This window comes from Cricetulus griseus, chromosome 2 (assembly GCF_003668045.3).
Source record: "Cricetulus griseus strain 17A/GY chromosome 2, alternate assembly CriGri-PICRH-1.0, whole genome shotgun sequence".
Classification (NCBI taxonomy): Eukaryota; Metazoa; Chordata; class Mammalia; order Rodentia; family Cricetidae; genus Cricetulus; species Cricetulus griseus.
Genome location: NC_048595.1, coordinates 214,269,533 through 214,292,649, shown reverse-complemented (window position 1 = coordinate 214,292,649; position 23,117 = coordinate 214,269,533). Strand labels below are relative to the sequence as shown.

The following is a 23,117-nucleotide window of genomic DNA, read 5'->3' as shown; positions in this document are numbered from 1 at the left end:
AGGCTGTTTTCATCTAGTCCCTTTTCCTTGAAATTGCCCTTTTGCCACCAAGAGGCTAACCATTATTTAATTATTAAGAACCAATCTAAGGGTGGGCAAGATGACTGCATAAGTAAAGGCATCTATGTCCAATATCTGGCTACCAGAATTCCATCTCTGAGTCCACACACTAGCCCTGGCATGCCATTGCACTACACACAAATTGAACAAAATAAAAAAAATTATTCAGAATTCATCCAAGACATGGCTAGTAGGCCCAGATGATATTCTCTCATACATATCATTTTCCATGCTAAAGAAAAATATGTGTTCACCATCCTGGTCAAATGAAAATTCCTAAACTTGTTTTTTCTAGCAACCAAGACAGTGCCAAGTATGAGCTACTTCAGTTGTTGATATTGTGAAAAAGAATATACACTGTTATTTCTATCCTAAACAATTACAAACATTGCTACACAACACCAAAAAGTATGCTATTAAAATCATTAATTTTAACCAATAATACATTAGACTGCCTACAAGCAAAGGCAATCTAATTACAAATGTCAAAGCATCACAGCTACTAACATTTCAAAGATAAGTCATTTAAGATAGGTCATTGCTTGAATTCTTCTATTCATAGCTGGAAAAATGTATATAAATTTTCATGGTAACTATAATTAATATTTCATGGTCTTTAATTTAAATGGTAACATTCATTGGTGAAAAATAAATGAAAAATTAATTGAGAAAATATGGCAAGGAACATGTGGGAGGAAAGAAACACCATTAAATAAAGTAAAAATAGAAACATCCTGGGACCTGAGCCTGAACATTATAACCAAGACTACATATTAGGCACAAAACAGTAATCACAAGCCCTGCTTGATATGAGTATAGTATAAATATGCTATTACATGTAACAGCAGTTATTATTGAGACATTATTCTTGTGAGATTGCATTAGAATATTTTACCACATTATGTAAAATGTGACTAGGCTACCAATACTCAAAATTAGAAAAATAACAATTAAATCCCAACCCTTCGGCATTTCTAGAGTTCTATATTTCCCTCCATTAGAATTCTGGATTCATTTTCAGTTCCAACAATTAATAATTTTTAGACTAGGACAAGCGCTAAGTTTATGATTTATTGCATTTTCTTTCCCTGTGTCGCTGGTTCCCTACATTTCCTCATGGGACTCATTTTCCAGGATCATTGTCATTTCTTCTCAGTTCTGAATTTTAATGTTATTAACTTGCCCCTTAAACTGTGGCCATGAGCAAAGAAAACAAATACCACCTAAATACTTTTGGTGCAATAAATCTTGTATTTAGATTGGTTAATGTGATTTCTTTCTGGTCTACTGAGTGAATTTGCATAATAATAAGCAATCAGTTAAAAAGTATCCTCCAATTCAGCTCTGCTTTCCAAGAATCTCTATGCACTGTTCAAGCCTTTGAATGCTTATAAATCATTTTATTTGATATTATTCTCAATAAAACTATGAAATAGGTCAGCATTAAACTAATAAATATAAGTTTCTTGTTGTTTCTACCCTATTAAGTTTTTAGATCCCTTCAACAAACAGAGAAATTGGTGGTTGTATAATTACCTAAGGTTTCACAAAAGTGATAGAAAATTCTATGAGAATCTATAAGGTAATGCTGATGGAACAACGTTTAGAACAAAATTCTTTTGATAGTGCAAGGGTAAATTAAAGCTGATTGAAAACCACAAACCTTAGAATATTTCATATATAGATTCTAACTGCAGAAAGGTATTTCCAGACAAAATCTAGCACATGCAGATGGGTATATACACACAAACTCCACATACATATATGTGCAACACACATACATGTGCACAACACATACACATTCACAACACACAGACACACACACACACACCACCCATACACTAAAAACAAAAAACAGAAAAATAAGGAGTTCATTTTTTTACTATCTCTGTTTTCCGTTCCTACTGCTATTTATTTACTTGACTCCAGTTTCCATGTAACTGTAATAGCTCTGTAACCAGGCTTCCTTCTCTCCTTTCTAGTTCCTATCTTACTCATCCACTACAATGTTGCCAGAATAATCTTTAGGAACCACCAGGTTAAAGGCAGCTTTATCATAGTTAACTGTAATAAACATAATCCAAAGTCTTAAAATGCCCTAAAATTTTGGTTAAGGGATTTTAGCCATTCTATGTTTCTGGAAAATCTCTAAGCCAGCATATGTATGCTGAAAACAGGTTCCACCCACTGCTTAACCCGTCCTCCTCACTAGAAGTCTTCATTTGCCTTTCCATGCCCCTCTCTAGAACAATCACTCGTAGAGTCATCTTTAAGCATCACCCTGTCCCTGGACGCACTCTCATTCCATTCCACTTATTTCACTTGCGTCACTTAGAAGATCAGCTGTGGCCAGACATGTGTCCTGTTCTGCTGGGTCATGAGCTGAAGGCAGCCTACTTTGTTCACTCATATACTTTTGTTTTCTCTAATATTACTTCGGAGGCAGAATCTTCAAATATTTGGGAAATAAATACTATGCATATCATTTTTCTTGAATAATAATGACCAGGGCTTCTTCAAATATTAGGAAGTCATCCCTTGTTCAGAATGAGCAGTGGCTCCTAAGACCACTATCTTCCTCTGTCTGAATTAAGGCCATTTATGGTATCTAGCAAGAAACTCCTGAGGGGGGAAAATGACAATCCTACAATCCCTTCCTTCCTGTAAGCAGCAAGTTTGAGTTTACTCCAATACAAACAGTTTTTCCTAATTTGAACTGATACTGTTTTAGCATAGGAATAGATACTCATCTGAACTTGTGAAAAAAAACCTTCCAGGGCTTGAGAAATGGCTCAGCAGTTGGACCATTTGCTGCCCTTGCAGAGGAGAATAGCTCAGTTCCCAGCACCCACACACATAACAGCTCACAAGGAACTTCGATCCCAGTTCCACAGGAACCAATGCTCTCTTCTGGCCTTTGTGGGCACTGCATGGATTTGGTACATGTATATGCACACAGGCATTCACACATACACATAAAATTAATCATAAAGATAATCATTTCACCCTATCATCTTTTATTTTTTTTTGGGGGGGGTGTTGAGACAGGATTTCTCTGTGTAGCTTTTGGAGCCTATCCTGGCACTTGCTCTGGAGACCAGGCTGGCCTCGAACTCACAGAGATCTGCCTGCCCCTGCCTCCCATGTGCTGGGATTAAAAGCGTGTGCCACCAACGCCTGGCGCTATCATCTTTTATAACTATAGATTAAGGGTCTTAGAAAGAAGTCTGGAACTTCTGTGAGTTGCTTTTGCTACCTCATCTACTCCTGAGCATGTACTAAGTGTTTTAATTGTATAAACATGACATGTCTATTATGATCACTTTTGTCTATGACTTTTTGAGACTGGGTCTCACTTTGTGGCTCAAACTAACCTCAACCTTGTGATATTCCTGCCTCATGCTCCTGAGACATTTAAGGCATATGCCTCCATACTGAGTTTCCACATACAGATTGCAACAAATTAAGAGAAATAATTAAGCAGTATTACCCACTTGCTACTTTCACAAAGTTATGTGTGTGGTAACAACACCTAAAATCTATGCTCAGGAAAAATCTAATACCTACTATTGCTAATATGCTTTAATTAGCACAATTTCTCAGGTAACAATGACTAAGAGGGAACTGACTAAACCAAGGATAATTCTAGACATACGATTCATTAAACACAGACCATATAAAGAACAGTTTGTCTTTTGGTTCTCTAAACAGCACCAAAAAGTTAGCAAGAACAAGTGACTTAACCAGGAGCCAAAAAGTGAGCCAAGAAGATGGTTGTTTCCAAGAAAGGTTAGTAAAATGTGAATGGACCAGCTATAGTCAATGTAAGAATCACAAAAGAAACAAAAGTCACAGGGAACCAGAAGTGGACACAACATCCTTACAAAGACTGCTTTGCATTGAGCTTTGTTTATCTGAAAAATGAGGTTGCATTTAGAAAATTCATGTTAATTACTGAGTGTATTTGAGACAAAATCTATCCATTTTTATGGCATGCATCTTCCCTGTGAGGAAAGGCATACTATGAACAAAAAATGGCAGATCCTGATTGATAGTCATGTGGTCAAGATTATCAAAGGTAATATACCCTTTCAAGCATCAGATACTGATGTTATGGCATGTTTAGAACCCGAAGGATCCACATCTCAAAGAAGATTGAAACCAAATAAGTGACATGAAAAAGCCTTCATCCAGTAGATGATGGAAGCAGAAGCAGACACCCATAGCTAAATACTGAGCTAAACTCTGGAATTAAGTTGCAGAGAGGGAGGAGTGATGAGCAAAGGGGTCAAATCAGGAACCACAGATGCAAGCATAACCAACAGAATACAAGAGATGGAAGACAGAATCTCATATGCTGAAGATAAACTAGAGGAAATAAATTCATCAAGCAAAGAAAATCTTAAGTTCAACAAAACCTTAACATAAAATATCCTGGAAATATGGGACACTGTGTAAAGACCAAACCTAAGTATAATAGATATAGAAGAAGGTGAAGAAACCCAACTCAAAGATGCAGAAAACATACTCAACAAAATCATAGAAGAACCTTAAGAAGGACATGACAATGAAAATACAAGAAGCCTACAGAATGCCAAATAGAGTGGACCACAAAAGAAAGTCCCCTCAACACATAATAATTAAAACACCAAATGTACAGAATAAAGAAAGAATATTAAGAGGAGCAAAGGAAAAAGTCCAAGTAAAATATAAAGGCAAACTTCTATCAGAATTAAACCAGACTTCTCCATGCAAACTCTGAAAGCCAGAAAAACCTGGATAGATATTTTACCAACTCTGAGAGAACACGGATACCAGCCCAGACTACTATACCCAACAAATCTTTCAATCACCATAAATGTAGAAAACAAGATATTCCATGACAAAACCAGATTTAAACAATATGCAACCACTAATCAAGCCCTACAGAAAATATTGGAAGGAAAACTCCAACCTAAGGAAATTAACTACACTAACAAAAGCATAGGCAATAGATAATCACACTTTATGAAAACCCAAAATAAAAAGCAGGGTAAATCCACGTAAGATACCACTACCAACAAATAAAAAACAAACAAGAATAAACACTCAATGGACCTTAATATCCCTCAATATTAATGGTCTTAACTCGCCTATAAAAAGACACAGGCTGCCGGGCATTGGTGGCACATGTCTTTAATCCCAGCACTCGGGAGGCAGAGGTAGGTGGATCTCTATTAGTTTGAGACCAGCCTTGTCTGCAAGATCTAGTTCCAGGACAGCTTCCAAAGCCACAGAGACACTCTGTCTCAAAAAACCAAAAAAAAAAAAAAAAAAAAAAAAAAGACACAAGACGAAGGCTAACAGATTGGATACGAAGACAGAATCCATTCTTCTGCTGTGTACAAGAAACACACCTCAAATTGAAAGACAGACATTACCACAGAGGAAAGGATTGGGATAAGATATTCTAATCAAATGGACCCAAGAAACGAGCTCAGGCAGCTATCCTAGTATCTAACAAGTTAGACTTCAAACTAAAATCAATTAAAAGAGATGAAGAAGATCATTTCATATTCATCACTGGAAAATCCATCAGGAAGAAGTCTCAATTCTAAACATCTATGCCCCAAATACAAAGGCACCAACATTCGTAAAAGAAACATTATTAAAAATCAAATCACAAATAAGACCTCATACAGTTATAGTGGGGACTTCAACACCCCACTCTCACCACTGGACAGGACTACCAGACAGAAACTTAACAAAGAGACAAAGCCACTAACAGAAGTTATGACCCAATTGGGATTAACAGACATCTATAGAACTTTCCACCCAAACACAAAAGAATATACCTTCTTTTCAGCATCACATGGAACCTTCTCAAAAATCAACCACATAATCGGCAACAGAGCAAACCTCAACAGGTACAAAAAAAAATGGAATAATCCCCTGTGTCTTATCAGACCACCATGCTTTAAAGTTAGAATTCAAAAACAACACAAATTGCAGAAACCTACCAACTCATGGAAATTGAACAACACACAATTGCACCATTCCTGGGTCAAGGAAGAAATAAAGAAAGAAATTAAAGACTTCCTAGAACTCAATAAAGATGAAGACAAACATACCCAAAGTTATAGGACACTTTGAAAGCAGTACTAAGAGGAAAATTCATAGCTCCAATTGCTCACATGAAGAAACTAGAGAATAGTCACACCAGAGAGTTGACATCACAGTTGAAAGCTCTAGAACAAATGGAAGTAAATTCACCCCGGAGGAGTAGTTACCAGGAAATAATCAAACTGAGGACAGAAATCAATAAAGTCAAAACAAATAAAACAATTCGAAGAATCAATGTAACAAAGAGATGGTTCTTCCAGAAAATCAACAAGATAGACAAACCTTTATCCAAACTAACCAAAAGGCAGAGAGAGAACATGTAAATTATCAAAATCAGAAATGAAAAGGGGGACATAACAAGGGACACTGAGGAAATCCAGAGAATCATCAGATCATACTTTGAAAACCAGTACTCTGCAAAATATGAAAATTTAAAGGAAATGGACCATTTTCAGGACAGATATCACCAAAATTGAATCAAAAACAGATAAGCAACTTAAACAGACCTTTAACCCCTAAGGAAATGGAAGCAGTCATCAAAAGTCTCTCAAACAAAAAAGCCTAGTGCCAGATGGCTTCAGTGCAGAATTCCACCAGAAATTCAAAGAAGTGCTAATACCAATACTCCTCAAATTATTCCACACAAAAGAAACAGAAGGTTTGTTGCCAAACTCTTTTTACAAGGCTTGGTACCAAAGCCACACCCAAGCCACACAAAGACACAACTAAGAAAGAGAACTACAGACCAATATCCCTCATGAACATAGATGCAAAAATACTCAATGAAATACTGGCAAACCTAATCCAAGAACATATCAGAAAAATCAGCCACCATGATTAAGTAGGCTTCATCCCTGGGATGCAGGGTTGGTTCAACATTCGAAAATCTGTCAATGTAATCCACCATATAAACCAACTAAGAAGAAAAACCACATGATCATATCACTAGATGCTGAAAAAGCCTTTGACAAAATGCAACATCCCTTCTTGATAAAGGTCCTGGAGAGATTAGGACTAACGGGAACATACCTGAACATAATAAAAACAAAATACAGTAAGCCAACAGCCAACATCAAATTAAATGGAGAGAAACTCAAACTATTCCCCTAAAATCAGGAACAAGACAAGGATGTCCACTCTCTCCATATCTCTTCAATATTGTCCTTGGAGTTCTAGCTAGAGGAGTAAGACAACAAAAGGAGATCAAGGGGATACAAATTGGAAAGGAAGAATTCAAGCTTTCATTGTTTGCAGATGATATGATAGTCTATATAAGTGAACCGAAAAACTCTACCAGGAAACTCCTACAGCTGATAAACACCTTCAGAAAAGTGGAAGGATACATGATTAACTCAAAAAATCAGTAGTCCTACTTTCTATGGATGATAAATGTGCTGAGAAAGAAATCAGAGAAACATCACCCTTTACAATTGCCACAAATGACAAAAAATACCTTTGAGTAACATTAACCAAAACAATGAAAGTATCATAAGAATTTTGAGTCTTTAAAGAAATAAATTAAAGAAGATAGCAGAAAATGGAAGGATGTCTGATGTTCTTAGACAGGTAAGATCAACATAGAAAAATGGCAATCTTGCCAAAAGCAATCTACAGATTCAATGCAATCGCCACCAAAATCCCAGCACAATTCTTCACAGAACTTGAAAAAACAATTCTCAGCTTTATATGGAAAAACAAGACCCACGATAGCCAAAACAAACCTGTACAATAAAAGAACTTCTGGAGGCATCAACATTCTGGATTGCAATCTCTATTATAGAGCTATAGTCCTGAAAACAGGTTGGAATTGGCACAAAAATAGACAGGTAGACCAATGGAATCAAGTTGAAAACACTAATATTAACCCACACACCTATGAATGCCTGATTTTTGACAAAGAAGCTAAAGCTGTACAATGGAATAATGAAAGCATCTTCAACAAATGTTGCTGGCATAACTGAATGCTGGCATGTAGAAGACTGCAGATAGATCCATGTCTATTGCCATGCACAAGTCTAAATGGATCAAAGACCTCAACATAAACCCAGCAGCCACATTGAGTTTATTAGAAGACAAAGTAGGAAATACCCTTGAAAGAATTGGTACAGGAGACTGCTTCCTGAACATAGCACCAGTAGCACAGACACTGAGATCCACAATTAATAAATGGGACCTCCTGAAACTGAGAAGTTTTTGTAAGGCAAATGGCATAATCAACAAGACAAAATAACAGCCCATGGATTAGGAAAAGATATTCAACAACTCCACAATCAACAGAGGGCTGATCTCCAAAATTTACAAAGAACTCAAGAAAACTAGTCTGCAAAACACCAAATGATCCAACTACAAAGAGGGGTTCAGAACTAAATAGACATTTCTCAATAGAGGAATCTAAAATGGCTGAAAGACACATAAGAAAGTGTGCAACATTCTTAGCCATCAGGGAAATGCAAATCAAAACAACTCTGAGATACCATCTTACACATTTCAGAATGTCTAAAATCAAAAACAACAATGACAGTTAATGCTGGAGAGGTTGTGGAGAAAGGGGAACACTCCTCCTCTGCTGGTGGGAGTGCCAACAAGTACAGCCATTTTGGAAATCTGTATGGCAATTCCTCAGGAAAATGGGAATCAGTCTACTAGAAGATCCAGCAATTCCACTCTTAGGCACATACCCAAAAGAAGCACATTCTTACAACAAGGACATCTGTTCAACTATGTTCATAGCAGCATTATTTGTAATAGCCAGAAACTGGAAACAGCCTAGATGGCCCTCGACTAAAGAATGGATAGAAAAAAATGTGGTACATATATACAATGAGTACTACTCAGTGGAAAAAGGGCAATGAAATCATGAAATTCACAGGTAAATGGATGGAACTAGAAGAAACCATTCTGAGCGAGGTAACCCAGTCACAAAAAGACAGGCATTGTATGTACTCACTCATATGTGGATTTTAAACATAGAGTAAAGGATTGCCAGCCTGCAGACTAGACTGCCAGAGAGGCTGGTAAACAAGGAGGCCCCTAAGAGAGACATACATGGTCCCCTGGAGAAGGGGAAAGGGACAAGATCTCCCGAGAAAATTGGGAACATGGGGAAGGGGGGAGGGAACTTGGAGAATGAGAAAGGGGAGAAGAGGAAGGGTGAGGAAGACATGATGGGACAGGGAAGTTGAGTTGGGGGAAGAACAGAAGAGAGCAAGATAAGAGATAATATAATAGGGAGACATTATAGGTTTAAAGAGAAATCAGGGTCTAGGGAAATGTCTAGAGAGCTACAAAGATGGCATCAACTAACAATCTAAGCAATGGAGGAGAGGCTACCTTAAATGCCCTCTCCTGATAATGAAATTGATGACTAATTCATATGCCATCGCATAGCCCTCATCCAGCAGCTGGTGGAAGTAGAAGCAGACCCCACAGCTAAACCTTGAACTGAACTGAAACAGATGCAGAGAAGGAAAACTGATGAGCAAAAGGGTCCAGACCTCCTGAATGTAGGCGTCAGTGAGGAGACCTTGGAAATCAATGGGGCCTCTTGTAGTGGATCAGTACTTATCCCTAGCATAGGAATGCACTTTAGGAGCCCATCCCACATGGAAGGATACTCCCTGAGCCTAGACACAAGGGGTTGGCCTAGGCCCTATCTCAATGAATATGACAGACTTTGAAGACCCCTATGGAAGGCCTCACCCTTCCTGGGGAGCAGAAAGGGTATGGGATGGGTAGGGCATTAGTTGGGGTGACAAGTGAAGTGGAGATGGAGAGGGACCTGGGATTGACATGTAAAATAATTTTCTTGCTAATAAAAAAATAAAAAGGCCTTCATCCAGTAGCTGATTGAAGCAGAAGCAGACACTCATAGCTAAACACTGAGGTGAACTCTGGAATCCAGTGCAGAGAGGGAGGAGTGATGAGCAAAGTGGTCAAGACCAGGCTGGAGAAACCCACAGAAACAGCTGACTTGAACAAGGGGTTTCTCAGGGTCTCCAGAATGGTAGCTGGGAAACCAGAAGAGGACTGATCCAGACCCCTTGAATGAGGATGTCAGTTTGGAGGTCTGGTTATTCTATGGGGCCTCTGGTAGTGTATCCGTATTTATCCCTAGTACATGAATGGCCTTTGGGAGCCCACTCCACACAGAGGGATACTCTCTCAGCCTAGACACATAGGAGAGGGTCTAGGTCCTGTGCCAAATGATATGACAGACTTTGAAGATCCCCATGGAAGGCCTCACCTTCCCTAGGAAGCAGAAAGGGGATGGGGGGGTAGGGCAGGGAAGGAGAGGAGGGAGAGGGAACTGGGATTGTCATGTAAAACAATCTTGATTCTAATTTAAATAAAAAAGGAAAAAAAAAGTACAATTTAACAAATGTATTTGAGGCTATATTGGAAAAGGGAGCTAAAGCTCTGCCATTTTTTTATTCTTTTTGTTATGTCTTTATTTTAGAGAAGTAAAGATACATTTAAAAAGCTCAGTGTTGAATTAGAAAAACTTTAACTTCATGAAGATGGTTGTAAAATAACCACTGGAGTTGATCAACAGCTCCTGAACTTGAAGAAGCTTATGGAGGCCTAGAGTCCCAACTCTGAAAATTCAGAATTCTCATGATGACAAGTAATCTGTCCTATTTGTATTCTTACAAATGTTTTGTAGTTATCCTGGCTTTTAAAAGGCAGGGTACTACAGAATGAAGAAAACGTGTCATTATATCCTATAAGTTGTATACAATGCTTCAAATGATAGCAAGTAGAATACCTCTTGTACTGTGTGATCTAACTTTGAACCACCAAAGAATATATCTATGCATTTACCAGAGCAAAAGTAGTAGCAGTCTCCCTCAGGAAGAAGAGCTTAAGTGTCTTGTAATGTCAAGTGACTCCCCTGAAAGAGGATAAAACAACACACCCTTGGGCAAGGGGGAGATTTAAATAGAGCCAATTTCAGAACCATGGGGCCTTTTCAAATTAAAAAATTAGTCCAGGTTGAGACATTTTGCTTATAGGATTTATGTCAAAAGCCAGATGCACAACTAGATGTTTAAGGTCTGGATGAATCAAGGACATCAAAAAGAAGAATTCTGTAAAATTCTCAGTTCTAGCCAAAATGCTCTACATTTGACAATGACTGTGTTTTATATCCTCTAATGACAGCTGGATATCCCCTCTGCAGCACAAATTGATGAACTGGACTAATATACTAACAAGATGACTGACATTTATAGAAGAAATTGATTCTTTAAAATGAGCACAGCAGAATTTCCAGTGTGGACACTTTCAAAGATTAAAGTGTTTTAAGTAATAACCTATATACAGAAGTTGCAATGTACTTAGCATAAATCACCTAGAAATTAGATATTATGTCTGAAATAGATTTGGGATCCATTACATCCTTCTGTACATATTTAAACTACAAATTCCAACTTGGACACTGACACTTCATAGCTCTGTGGCATCCCTAAAGCAAATTAGTGATGAAGCCCCCAGGTCTCCAAAGCAAACCAGAGAATTTAATTGAAATTTTACTGCCCATTCACCTAGCCAATCTAGAGAAATGAGAAAGTGATGCTATTATTGTTCAAAATTATGAACTGAGACTAAACTTTTCATTCTTGTACTTGGCAAATTCCCAGGGACTGACTGATCTGTAAGTAGATTACAGAAATGAAATGCATTAAATCAAACAATTCCTGTTTCAAATAATACCCACATCACTGAGACACGTTTCACTTGGCTGTGTTGCTCCTGACATAATGTTTTGTGAACACACATGATGCATGGTTATGAGTTTATTAGTAAGGTGCATGTGTGCTTTGTCTTGATATTAATGACCAGCGTAAAAACCATCAATTTATTGTAATATAATCTTACCTTGCTTCCATTTTCTCTTGCTTCTCTTTCCATCTTGAGGTCAGAGATTAGAAGGTTCTTATACTTGCTTTTCCCATTACTGCCTTGGTCATCTATCCTGTATTCTGAAGCCAGCTGCCCAGAGAGGGGGCTGTCGCTCAGGTTCAGTGGCTGTTCTTGCTCCAGCCCAGTTTTGCCATCACTGCTGGAGTCCCCTGTCTCCCTGCCATGAGCTCCTCCTGAAGCAACTGAGCTGTGCCCCAGAGTCTCATTGCCATTAAAGCTCTCTGCAGCAGAGTCATCTGTCGGGAAGAAAGATGTGAAGGTTAAGTAATATGCTAGATCATCTCCAACTAGTGTCAACCAAGTTCTCATAGATGTGCAGCAATATGCCTCTGATTTTATTCATAAATGTAATTTAACTACTTGGTAACCTTATCTTGAGGCAGCAATTATTTTTAATCTAGTAAACACACTTAAACACAAACATGATATCAAATAAAGAAAATAGTTCAGCATCTAAAGCAATGTGAAAGAAAAATCAATTTAACAAAAAGAATGAGATAGTTACCAACTGTTTTTGTAAACTGATTTGACTCCTCCATTAAGGATATCCAGACTTGAGGGCAATTCCCTAATGCATGGCAGCTCCTATCCAGGCGGATACACTGATACATGCTTCCCAAGTGTTGAGTAAAAACATATGAAAACCACTCAGAATCTTTGTCCCAAAAAGTGTAGTTTAGGGACTTTTAAGTGTAGTTAATCTTTGTGTGTAGTTCTGTGAAGTTAAAAATACATGTGTACCAGTGTTGACTTGAATAGCAAAATTATTCAAAAAGGCAAACATTTACTAAAATATAAAAGCAGGTTAATAAGAGAAATAGAATATGATATACTTACTCATATTTCATTTTAATATATAGGGAAATGTGGTTCATGAATTATTGATAAGAAAAGCTAGCTAGTGTGGTTAATTTTATTTCAATATATAAAAAGAAAATACATAGATAAAATTTATATAAAACAATTACATTGTATTTTTATGTCAGATTTACCATGCTTTAAATTCCTGTTTATCCTATGAAAGATAAAAGTGAACACAAATGAGAAGCTGCTTCTTTAAAAGGGTGTTAGTGGATCTTAACTATAATAATACAAATGAATAAGAGGAATAAAATGAACTTTGATTTTTGCACACTTTTAGATGTTTTGAAATATGCATTGTTTTGTAGGTTGCAATGGATCAATTCCAGTCATAGAAATACAAACTGAAACTCTAAAGCAGGTCTATTTATTTATCTAACACATCTCTTTTAGGCCTACTCTATACCCAATATGTATATAAATATACCCTCTATACCAATATGTATATAAATAAACCCTCAGAGCCTGTGAGGGTTCTGCTTCCGGTGTGCTCACGAGTAATTAAATGTAATTACTCAAAAAAGCAATTGTAATACAGAAATTGTAATACAAAAGCAAATGTAATACAGACAACTATAGTCACCATGCAGGGCAAGAAACAAAGACTTCTGAGATTATGGGAATATGAATGGTACTCCTACAGAGAAAGAACATCTGTCAGGTGAACATGTTGGGAATCCTCCTTGCAAGGGGGTCAGCATGAGCAAAGCCATGGACAGAAGGTCATTTAGGGTAAAGCAGATGTAAGAGATCTCGGGGAGCACTAAGTACAGAATGAAAAAAGTCGAGTGATGGAAAGTGGCATGTCTTTTAGAGGGCTGGGCCCTCACTCGATGCTTAGATATGTTTGGGGAGACAACATGAAATTGACAAGGAGGTGACAGGGCAACAGAAAAAATTCTGATGTTGTGGTTTTGTTTTATGAGATGATATCTCTCTACATATTACACACCTGACTTTAAAATTCTATTTTTAAGGCATTACTCAGACTTCTATGAGGTCAGTGGTATGAAGGAAGTAGGAGGAAAGTTGAGAGGGGATCAGTTACAAGAATCAGAAACCATCAAAGTTTGCATCTGTGAAGGCCGGGGTGGGCAGGGAGAGTAATGGAACAGCCAGGATGACCACAAGGGTCCCAGCATGGAAGGCAAATAAAAGGCACTTCATTAATTTAAATAAACTGACTTAAACAATAATTTAAAGCAGTTTTGTGAAAAAGTTAAAACTTACTTAACTGGAAAAATTATACTACATTATACTATATTTCTAATCAAGACAGGTTTATGAACAAAGGACATTTAGGCAGGAATATTCAAGAGATTGCCTCAAACAATATAATGGTAGTTTCCATATCTATTTATTTGAGAAAACAAAACCAACATTTTAATAATGAAATGTGCCCTATTTTAAAATACAGAATTAAAGGGAATGAACTATAAAAGTAATTTGGAAAATGTGTGGTATTTTATTCTAATGGAAGCATTTATGCTAATACACAATATGTTATTTTTGTTGTTTCTTCATGCAAAGAAAGTCTAAAGCACGATGGACATATTGAAATATAATTGTTTTCACTTATAAACACATGCACTAACTTTTGTTCACTAGACTCCTCTAAAATTCTATCAAACATCCCCTGTAAGAAAGCTTTCCCAATATAGAATAACCCAAATACATTTTATGTTTTAAGCCAAATCCATGCTAGAATAAAGCAAATCAAATTTCTATTATTGCTAAAAATTAGCCCACTATCAAGACATACAGGTAGTACATAGATAAATTTATTTATATATTAGGTTGGATGAGAATTACCATTTGGGAGAATATTTTACAAGTAAATATATTTAATTATAATTCCCATATGAAATATAAGCAATGTGAGAAATATTTTTAGATGGAGTAGTTCATTCCAGATGTTACCAAGGTAACAAAACTCAATAGCTTTACATATTTGATTCCTAAGGAAATAAATGTGTTTTACAGAAGAAATCAGTAAACTGTTTATTTCTATAAGATATAATTACATATCTCATAATTTAAATGGTTAAAGGTAACATTTCATGATAAAGTTCTTAAAAATCACATTTGAAACAAATTTTAGAGGTTTTCATTTAGATAAATCAATCTAGAGCACTGAATAAACATTAAATAGAGGATAAATTAAAAATTTTTATTGTCTGTCCTCACCCAACCACATTAGCAAATCTTAAATTCTTCGGATTATCTTCACCAACTCACAATTTATTCCTTTCAAGGAGTCGTCTGCTTTCTTACCCAATGCAGTTGGCTCCATCCACCTTGGCTGCTGATATGAATAACTGGCTGCTACACTGAGAGAAGAGTGTTTTGATTTTTAGTGTGAGTGTGTTGAGGGGAGGGGCTCTAGGTTCTCAAATCAAGGCTGATGGGTCTTTTCTCAAGGATTATACCTAGGTAACATAGCATCTGAACCAAGTCTGTATTAAGTCTGAAGAAAGCACAGCACTTGGAGCTTGTGTGAACAGGGGTGTTCAGGGTACCTAGCAACAGATGAGGATGTGGAATGTGGTGACACAATGGTGTGGAATCCACTGACAAGGGGAAGGCAGGGAGATGTTTGGATTCAATGGGTCCTTAGATGAGTTTTGATGAAGTGGATTTAGTGTTGTGGAGACTTACATGCCTGTTAGCTTTGCTCTAGTTCCTGTGGAAAGTTTGTAATAACAAGTGGAAGGCAATATATCTATCTAATCATTTCTCCTTCTTTACTCCCCATTCCAACCCTCAAGTAGCAAGGACCTAGAAAAACTATGGTTGCTTTAAACACTCCAATCAGTGTTTTACATGGAGGTTGTTTTAATTGCAATTCACTTTAGTGGTTAGCTTTTTACCAGTGAAACTGACTAAATTTTAAAAATTGCCTACAGTGTACATGTGTTACTGTTCATATTTTACTACAAATTTGTGAATTTGTATATACAGTGCTTTCTCTCTCTCTCTCTCTCTCTCTCTCTCTCTCTCTCTCTCTCTCTCTGTGTGTGTGTGTGTGTGTATGTATGTATGTATGTATGTATGTATGTTCATGCCTGCATTCGCATGTGTGAATACTCCTTAAGTGTCTGACTTTTAGTCACTCTCCATATCCCTTCATTGTGGTCTTTAGATCAGCTGCTTGAGAGAATGAACAAGAAAACTTCATCCGTACATTCCATATTTTGAAGCTTACTCCTAAAATCTGGGTTGGATGCTTAGAGCTCTAAGCAGACTTTTCTTTTTTGTTGCTTTTAACCTTAAATGCATTGCATTTATTAACTTAGGATAAGCTGTTCTTTGATGCATTTTTGAAAATTTTTTATATATCTTGGTATAAGATGAACTTCAGTTCCAAAATACAAATGTAGATAATCTTGCTCCAAAAGATAGCACTTTATAAACAATGAAAAAGGATGTCTCAAAGTTCTTTCAGAATCTATCTACAAAGTGAGATCAGGTACAAGTACCCATAATATCTGGAGATATATTCCATAACCTCAGTACTGTGCAAAATTTAGACCCATGTTTGTGCCTGGTGGGACCAGACATCACTTCTCACTCCAGAACCCCCTCTGCACCAGAGTGGGAGTCAAGAGATTCTCACTAACATCTTTAGTTATCTTAAACACCAGAATTTAAAGCCTGACTCCTGATGTCCTAACTCCCAAGACAGGAAACATATTCATCAAAATCTACAATCCAGTACCTGACAGGCTAAGGCAGCCAGAATATGGGTTGAAACCTGGCTATCAAACCAAACCTTGTTTAAAATAATAAATAAATAAATAAATAAATAAATAAATAAATAAATAAGCTAAAAATCTGTCTGTCACTTTTGTTTGCATTGTACATTTTTCTTTGGATTATATACTATTTGACATTATAACCTTGACTGTGTACAGAAAAATGAAGCCAAGGCTTGAAGTCAAAATATTCACAGCAAGGACAAATTTACTGTGGTAAATAAATACATGTATGAAAAACACTTGAAAGGTACAGAACACTGATTTTTAAACCATAAAATTGATATTACTGAGGGTGAGAAAATAATGCCTTCAATTTTTAACTAAACTAATACTGAATAAGGTGGTCTTGTTGCTTTTGTTTGGTAACCCTTAATTCATTCTAAGAATTAGGTTTAACTTAAGAAGATAATATAGAGAATGCATAGATATAAGGTAGCTCCTTCAAGGCATGTAAATAATGATTAAATGATGAAGTTAATTCTTACCTATCAACAAAATCTAATGTTGATTATTTATTTTTTTATTAAGTGTACTGTCAGGGACTAGCAAAGTAACTCACTTGGCGTGAACACTTGCTTCCTTTCAGAAGATCCAGCACCCACATAGTGGCTCATAAATTTCTGTAACTCAGGTTCCAGGGGAGCTAATGTCCTCATCTGGCATCTGTGGGCATTGCACACATATGGTGCATATACATATATGTTGACAAATACTCATACACATAAAATAAAAACCAAAAATAATCAAACTTCTATTAAACACTCATAGTGGACAAGATACCCTATTGGGCATGGTGAATCCAAAGATAAACAATATAAAACTTTGATCTTAAGATAAAATAAAACATTAAACCAAGAGTAAAACAGTATCTGGTTCCTGAGAGTACCATGTGATTAATACAGAGATGAAATTAATATAAAGTCATCTCCAGATGAACATCACAAACATCCAAGGAAGTGGCAATCACTATTATTTAGTTACAATTTAAGTCAGGTAAAACAGGGACCATGGCATCTGGGTTTCAGGCAATGTCTAGGACAAGAGGGGGAGTTTGAAGAACAAAAGATGCATGCATATGCATAATCCTATTGGTTGATGTTTATCCAAATCAGAACTGCTCTCAAGCATCTCCAGAGGCAGCAAAGAGCTAAAAGGAGTTCCTGCATGATACATTTGGAGGTGTGGACTTCAAAAAACTAGGGGTACTTTGCTATAGATTCTTGTTTTCATGATGATTTAGTAAGTCCCCCAGGGAAGGAACTTGAAGAAACTCATGAGTGAGATCGGTCTAGTCTCTGGAGAGGCCATTGATCTCTGTGCAACCTCTAAGGAGCTATCAAATGACCCATGACAAAGCTATCTCCTAATTCTAAGATGATTCATTGTTTTACATGAAAATTAATATAATTTTCAGTGGCTTGCTAATTGTCTAAACTGCAAAACAGTATTTAAAGTTGACCTGTTGGCTTGTTTAGTATTTTACAGAATTGAGGTTCTGATGAAAAATGATGTATATACACATTTTAATCTTTTCACTATGACTTGATGATATATGTTACTTACACACACACACACACACACACACACACACACACACACACACACGCACGCACCATGTTATGACACTAATTCTTCCGCAGAATCTAGGACACATTACAATAAACAGAGATAGGGTGCCCTGGCTATCTGGATCAAATCTGGGTATTGTATGGAACCTGGGGCAATCCTCCATAGAGGACAAATAACAAACCAGGTGAGGAGGTGTGTCCTCTAAAGGCACCTGAAGCATCTCTTGTTCTGTTTTGCAGAAGGGAAGGTGTTATTATGATAATTCTTGTTGGCAAAGAGAAGACCTCACTCTAAGACATAAACCCAACAAGTACCTGAATAGCTTGACATCTGAATGAAGAAAATTAATTATGTCATGTATAGTGAAGCTTGCTCATCACCAGTAGAATTTATGGTTTGAAACGAGAGGTAAATTCTTTACTTACAAACTTTTTCTGAATATCTTTGATTACTTTCAAGTATTTCATTCTTATCCTAGGTTTCACTACCACTGGTGTATATAAATTAGTCAGCAAACATATCAATTAGTTCTGAATTGTATATAGTATATATTCCCATTGTTAAAGACATAAAGAAAAATAAAACATCTCCTTTCAGGACAAAAGGCCTTCTCTGTATAATCACTAGATACAAAAGATGAATATAACAAAAATGAAGCTGCAGGTGGCTTTTGTGAATTACTCATTACAAGTGTCTGTGGGTACAGGAGATTGTTTAGTGACATGTGATGGTGACATGTGTGGGTTAGCAGTCAAATGGCAGGGAGAGCTGTAGAGTGTTTCACTATTAATTGACAAGTGTAGGCATCTCCTCTTTCCACCTTGGGAGAATTAGAGCTGTGCACCAAAGGGAATGAGTCACATGAATGTGGTATTTTCTAGTCCTAAGAAAGTATAAAATTATTACCACTGAACTTTCACTGTTTTTCTAGTTATCTATCATCTTTACATGTTACTAGGTGATCATTTTTCCCCATAAGTTCTGTTTGATACTCTGCTATAGGTTTTCCAATAGATTATCAACATTTGTGTTAGTTTTGCTTAATTTTGTAAAACAGTTGATCTTTTTACTGCTTCCCCAACCAAAAAAAGCAACCTTAACATTTGTCTTACTAGTGTGGACTATTTCTCTTGTTTTTGAGAAAAATCTATTGTCTCATTTAACTCCAGATGTCAACTTGACACAGTTCCCAGCTATCTGAGAGTCTCAATTGAGAGATTGCCTTGATTATATTAGCCATGGGCATGTTAGTAGTATATTTTCTTGATCTTTAATTTATAAGTCTACTATGGGTAGTGTTATCCCTAACCATGGTGTCCTGAGTTGTACAAGAAAGTTAGATGAACCGAATCAAGAAAGTGAGGACCCAATGACCAGAACTATGTGATGTGGGTATTGCTTCAAGCTGTCATGTCTTTGATAAATTTTGGACAGTAAATTAACATGAGTATATAGGCACATTTACAAGAATTTTTTATTATATGTTAGGATGAGTAATAACAGAATTCAGATATGACAAAGGGTAGACAGATATCAACACCCTCAAAGTTTAACTCCTGAAGAAACTGCAGGGATGAGTGAAATACATTTGGGCACTAATCATTTCTAACCCAACAAAAACCAGGACACCTGGTATTGTTTCAGTTCATCTCAGATAGGATCAGAATTGCCTGTGTGTGCCTGTATGTGATGTGCGTACATAATATACACACATTCATGTATGCACACCAGTACAAGCACATATGAAGGCCAGAGTATGTTGTTGGGGAGTTTTCCTCAATTCTTCACCTTATTGCTGTTAATGCTCACTGAGCTGTAGGCTTGCTGTTTGAGCTAGGTTGGCTGGCCAGTGAGTGTTAGGGATCTGCCTGTTCTAACACCTAAATGTTGAGGTTACATGTACATGCAGCCTTGCTGAGATTTCTAATTTGAGTCTTCATTCTTACAAAACCCTGTTGCCCACTGGGCCAACTCTTCAGCTCTAGAAGCATTTCTTTATTTTTAATTTTTTATTTTAATTAGGAAGAAAATTATTTTACATGTCAAACCCAGGTCCCTCTCCCTTCCCTCCTCCCCTGCCCTCCCCCAACAAACACCCTACCTATCCCATACCCTTTCTGCTCCCCAGTAAGGGAGAGGCCTTCCAAAGGTGGTCTTTAAAGTCTGTCATATTCTTTGGGATAGGACCTAGGCCAACCCCCTTGTATCTAGGCTCAGGGAGTATCCCTCCATGTAGGATGGGCTCCCAAAGTCCATTCCTCTGCTAGGGATAATTACTGATCCACTACAAGAGGCCCAATAGATTTCTCTTCACTGACACCCACATTCAGGGGGTCTGGATCAGTCCTATGCTGGTTTCCCAGCTATCAGTCTGGGGACCAAGAGCTCTCCCTTGTTCAGGTCAGCTGTTTCTGTGGGTTAGAAGGATTTCTTATGCAAGAGTTGATGTACCAAATGAGATAAATTAATATCGTTTATTCTTAGCAATTGACTGGTTGTATGTGCAATCACATGGAGTGACTGTGAATAGCAGTAGAATTAAATAGGGTGGACAATCCAGCAAGCTAAGTTCAGAAAGATCAAACCCAAAGATGGTTTAATCCCATCTACTTACCTCTGAGGTCTTTTCATAAGAAAGGTCCAATGTCATTGTTCTCTTCACTTATGAAAACTAAGAAGGAAAAGTACATCTCCCACAGGAGACTTGCTTATAAAAAACACGAAAAGATATTTTTCAAAAAGAGTAATATAAAAACGGCAAAAAGCTCACTTCAGGATCCTTAACACTAGGGAAGGAGAGTTGAGTGTTTCAGTTGATACCTATGAAGCAACTCTGTGTGCTGTCACAGGTTCCCTGTGCTAAGACCCTAGTGATTTTGCTCAAAAGGTGAGGGGACTATCATCTTGATAAGAATTATCTAATCTTCAAAGTCTATCTTCTGAGGCTCTCAAGTTCCCTTCAGCTCCTGTCAGCTAACACCCAGCTGCACAGAGGCTTTCTGCAAATCATTTCACAGAAGACTAGATTGATGGGTAGATCAATAGATTATCCTGTGAGGGAATTCCACCTTGGAAAAATATTACTTCTACCTTGTATCTGAAATTTAAACCTTTTATCTCTAATTGTACAAGGAAATACTTGCACTTTCTCTTTGATCTTCCATACTGGGGTCATTGGCTGTAGTTTAGCACACCAATTCCTCTTCTATACTTTTAAAATGTCATTTCCTACTGTCCATTGCCTATTGAATTATAACATAGACCAGACAATGAAAAACATGGGCAGACATGATGACAGAACAAAGAGAAAATGCATGGATATTCCCTCACCATGAGCCTTAAGATGGAGCTATGTCATATATGAACCTTCTTGTAAAACCACCTCCCTGTTTTTATGACACACACACAAAAGGTAGTGAGGAGCTTGGGAAATACTCAATGAAAAAAGTGTTTCCTTGTGGCATAGGCAGCCCTTATAGATTCCCAGAATTCCATAAAAGCAGCCACAGAGTATGCATCTGTAATTCCATTGTCTTTAAAGTGAGATAGGTGGTAGATACTGTCTGGAAGCATGTGGGCCAGCTACCCTGTGTACAGAATGGCAGAAACCAAAGAGGCTTTGTCTTAGACAGGTAGAAGGTGACTACTGGCACCCAGTGTCTTCTCTGACCTCCACAAGTGCACTGTGGAAGACATCTACATACATCCCCCATCCCATTCCTCCCTATGCACCCTACATATAATGACACCTTGTGGGTGATAATTGAGAATAACTATGCAGAGTTTTAAAAAACTGCACTAGAATTGCAAGATTTGGTTCTATTTATATTTCTTATCGCAATGTACATTTTCCACAGAACCAACAGAATCCATTCACAGTCATAAATATGCCAATAAAATAAAGTAAACCAAGAAAATGTCTCACTTTTTTTCAAATAAAATCCATGTGGGTAACTGTTGCTATTTAACAGTAGACCAAATTTTGCTATAGTTGATTCCAGGCCTAGAAAACACTTTCCTAGCTTTGATAATGAATGCTATCTTTTAGGCGAAGCAAAGGTCTAAATGCAATCCTAGCCTGCCTACATTTTTACCTTTGAAAATGGAACCTAGCCAATTGTATATATTAAAATTCTCCTCTTTCTCTTGTATGTATGTGTGTGTACATGTGTGAATTCTCCCTCACCCCCTCTCTCGTATGTGTGTGTGTATGTGCGCATATCTGCGTACAAGTGTGTATATTTGTGAAGACTTGAAGATGACATTGAGACTCTTCTCTGTTAAGTCCCTACTTTATTTCTTGAGACAGGCTGTCTAGCTGATCCTAGAACTCACTGATACAGGTAATATAACCTGGCCTGGAGTTGTAGGAGTGGGAGCTCTGTCTCATCTTCCTGCTGTGATTACAGGTACCTTCCAGACATGCTTGGGTTTTACACAAATTTGAGGGATCTGAACTCTGGACTTCATCTTTGTACAGCAAGTGCTTTTCTCACTGGTATTACTGAATTTATTTTGAGAAAGATAAAACAGGATCCAGGAATACAGTCTAGTAAAAAGCTCAATGCTTTCTTCATAGAGTTAGAGCAAAATAGCTTCTAAATAAAACACTCAATGGATAAGTGAAATAAAAGGAGGAAAAGGAGTGAAGAAAGCTTTGGAAATGTAGGTGCTTCCATTCTCACCTCCAAGACTTTGTGGCCTGGATTTACACTCCGGTGTACCGCAGATCACTAGCTTATTCAAAACAAATTCTGAAAACATGTACTATAAACAAAGACATAATCCAAGCACCCCCAGCTTCTTACCAGATCCTAAAGATCCTTAACTGATTGAGCACAAAGA

General features: G+C 37.2%; 1 protein-coding gene across 7 annotated transcripts in view; it reads right to left on the bottom strand.

Moving 5' to 3' along the window:
• LOC100770406 (nucleolar protein 4) overlaps positions 1-23,117 on the bottom strand; it is a 340,437-nt gene that overhangs the window by 123,204 nt on the left and 194,116 nt on the right. For all 7 annotated transcript variants that reach the window (XM_035440258.1, XM_035440261.1, XM_035440260.1 and 4 more), the window contains one exon: positions 12,040-12,320. In XM_035440258.1, coding sequence (XP_035296149.1) covers positions 12,040-12,320 — 281 coding nt within the window. The remainder of the gene's footprint in view (positions 1-12,039; positions 12,321-23,117) is intronic.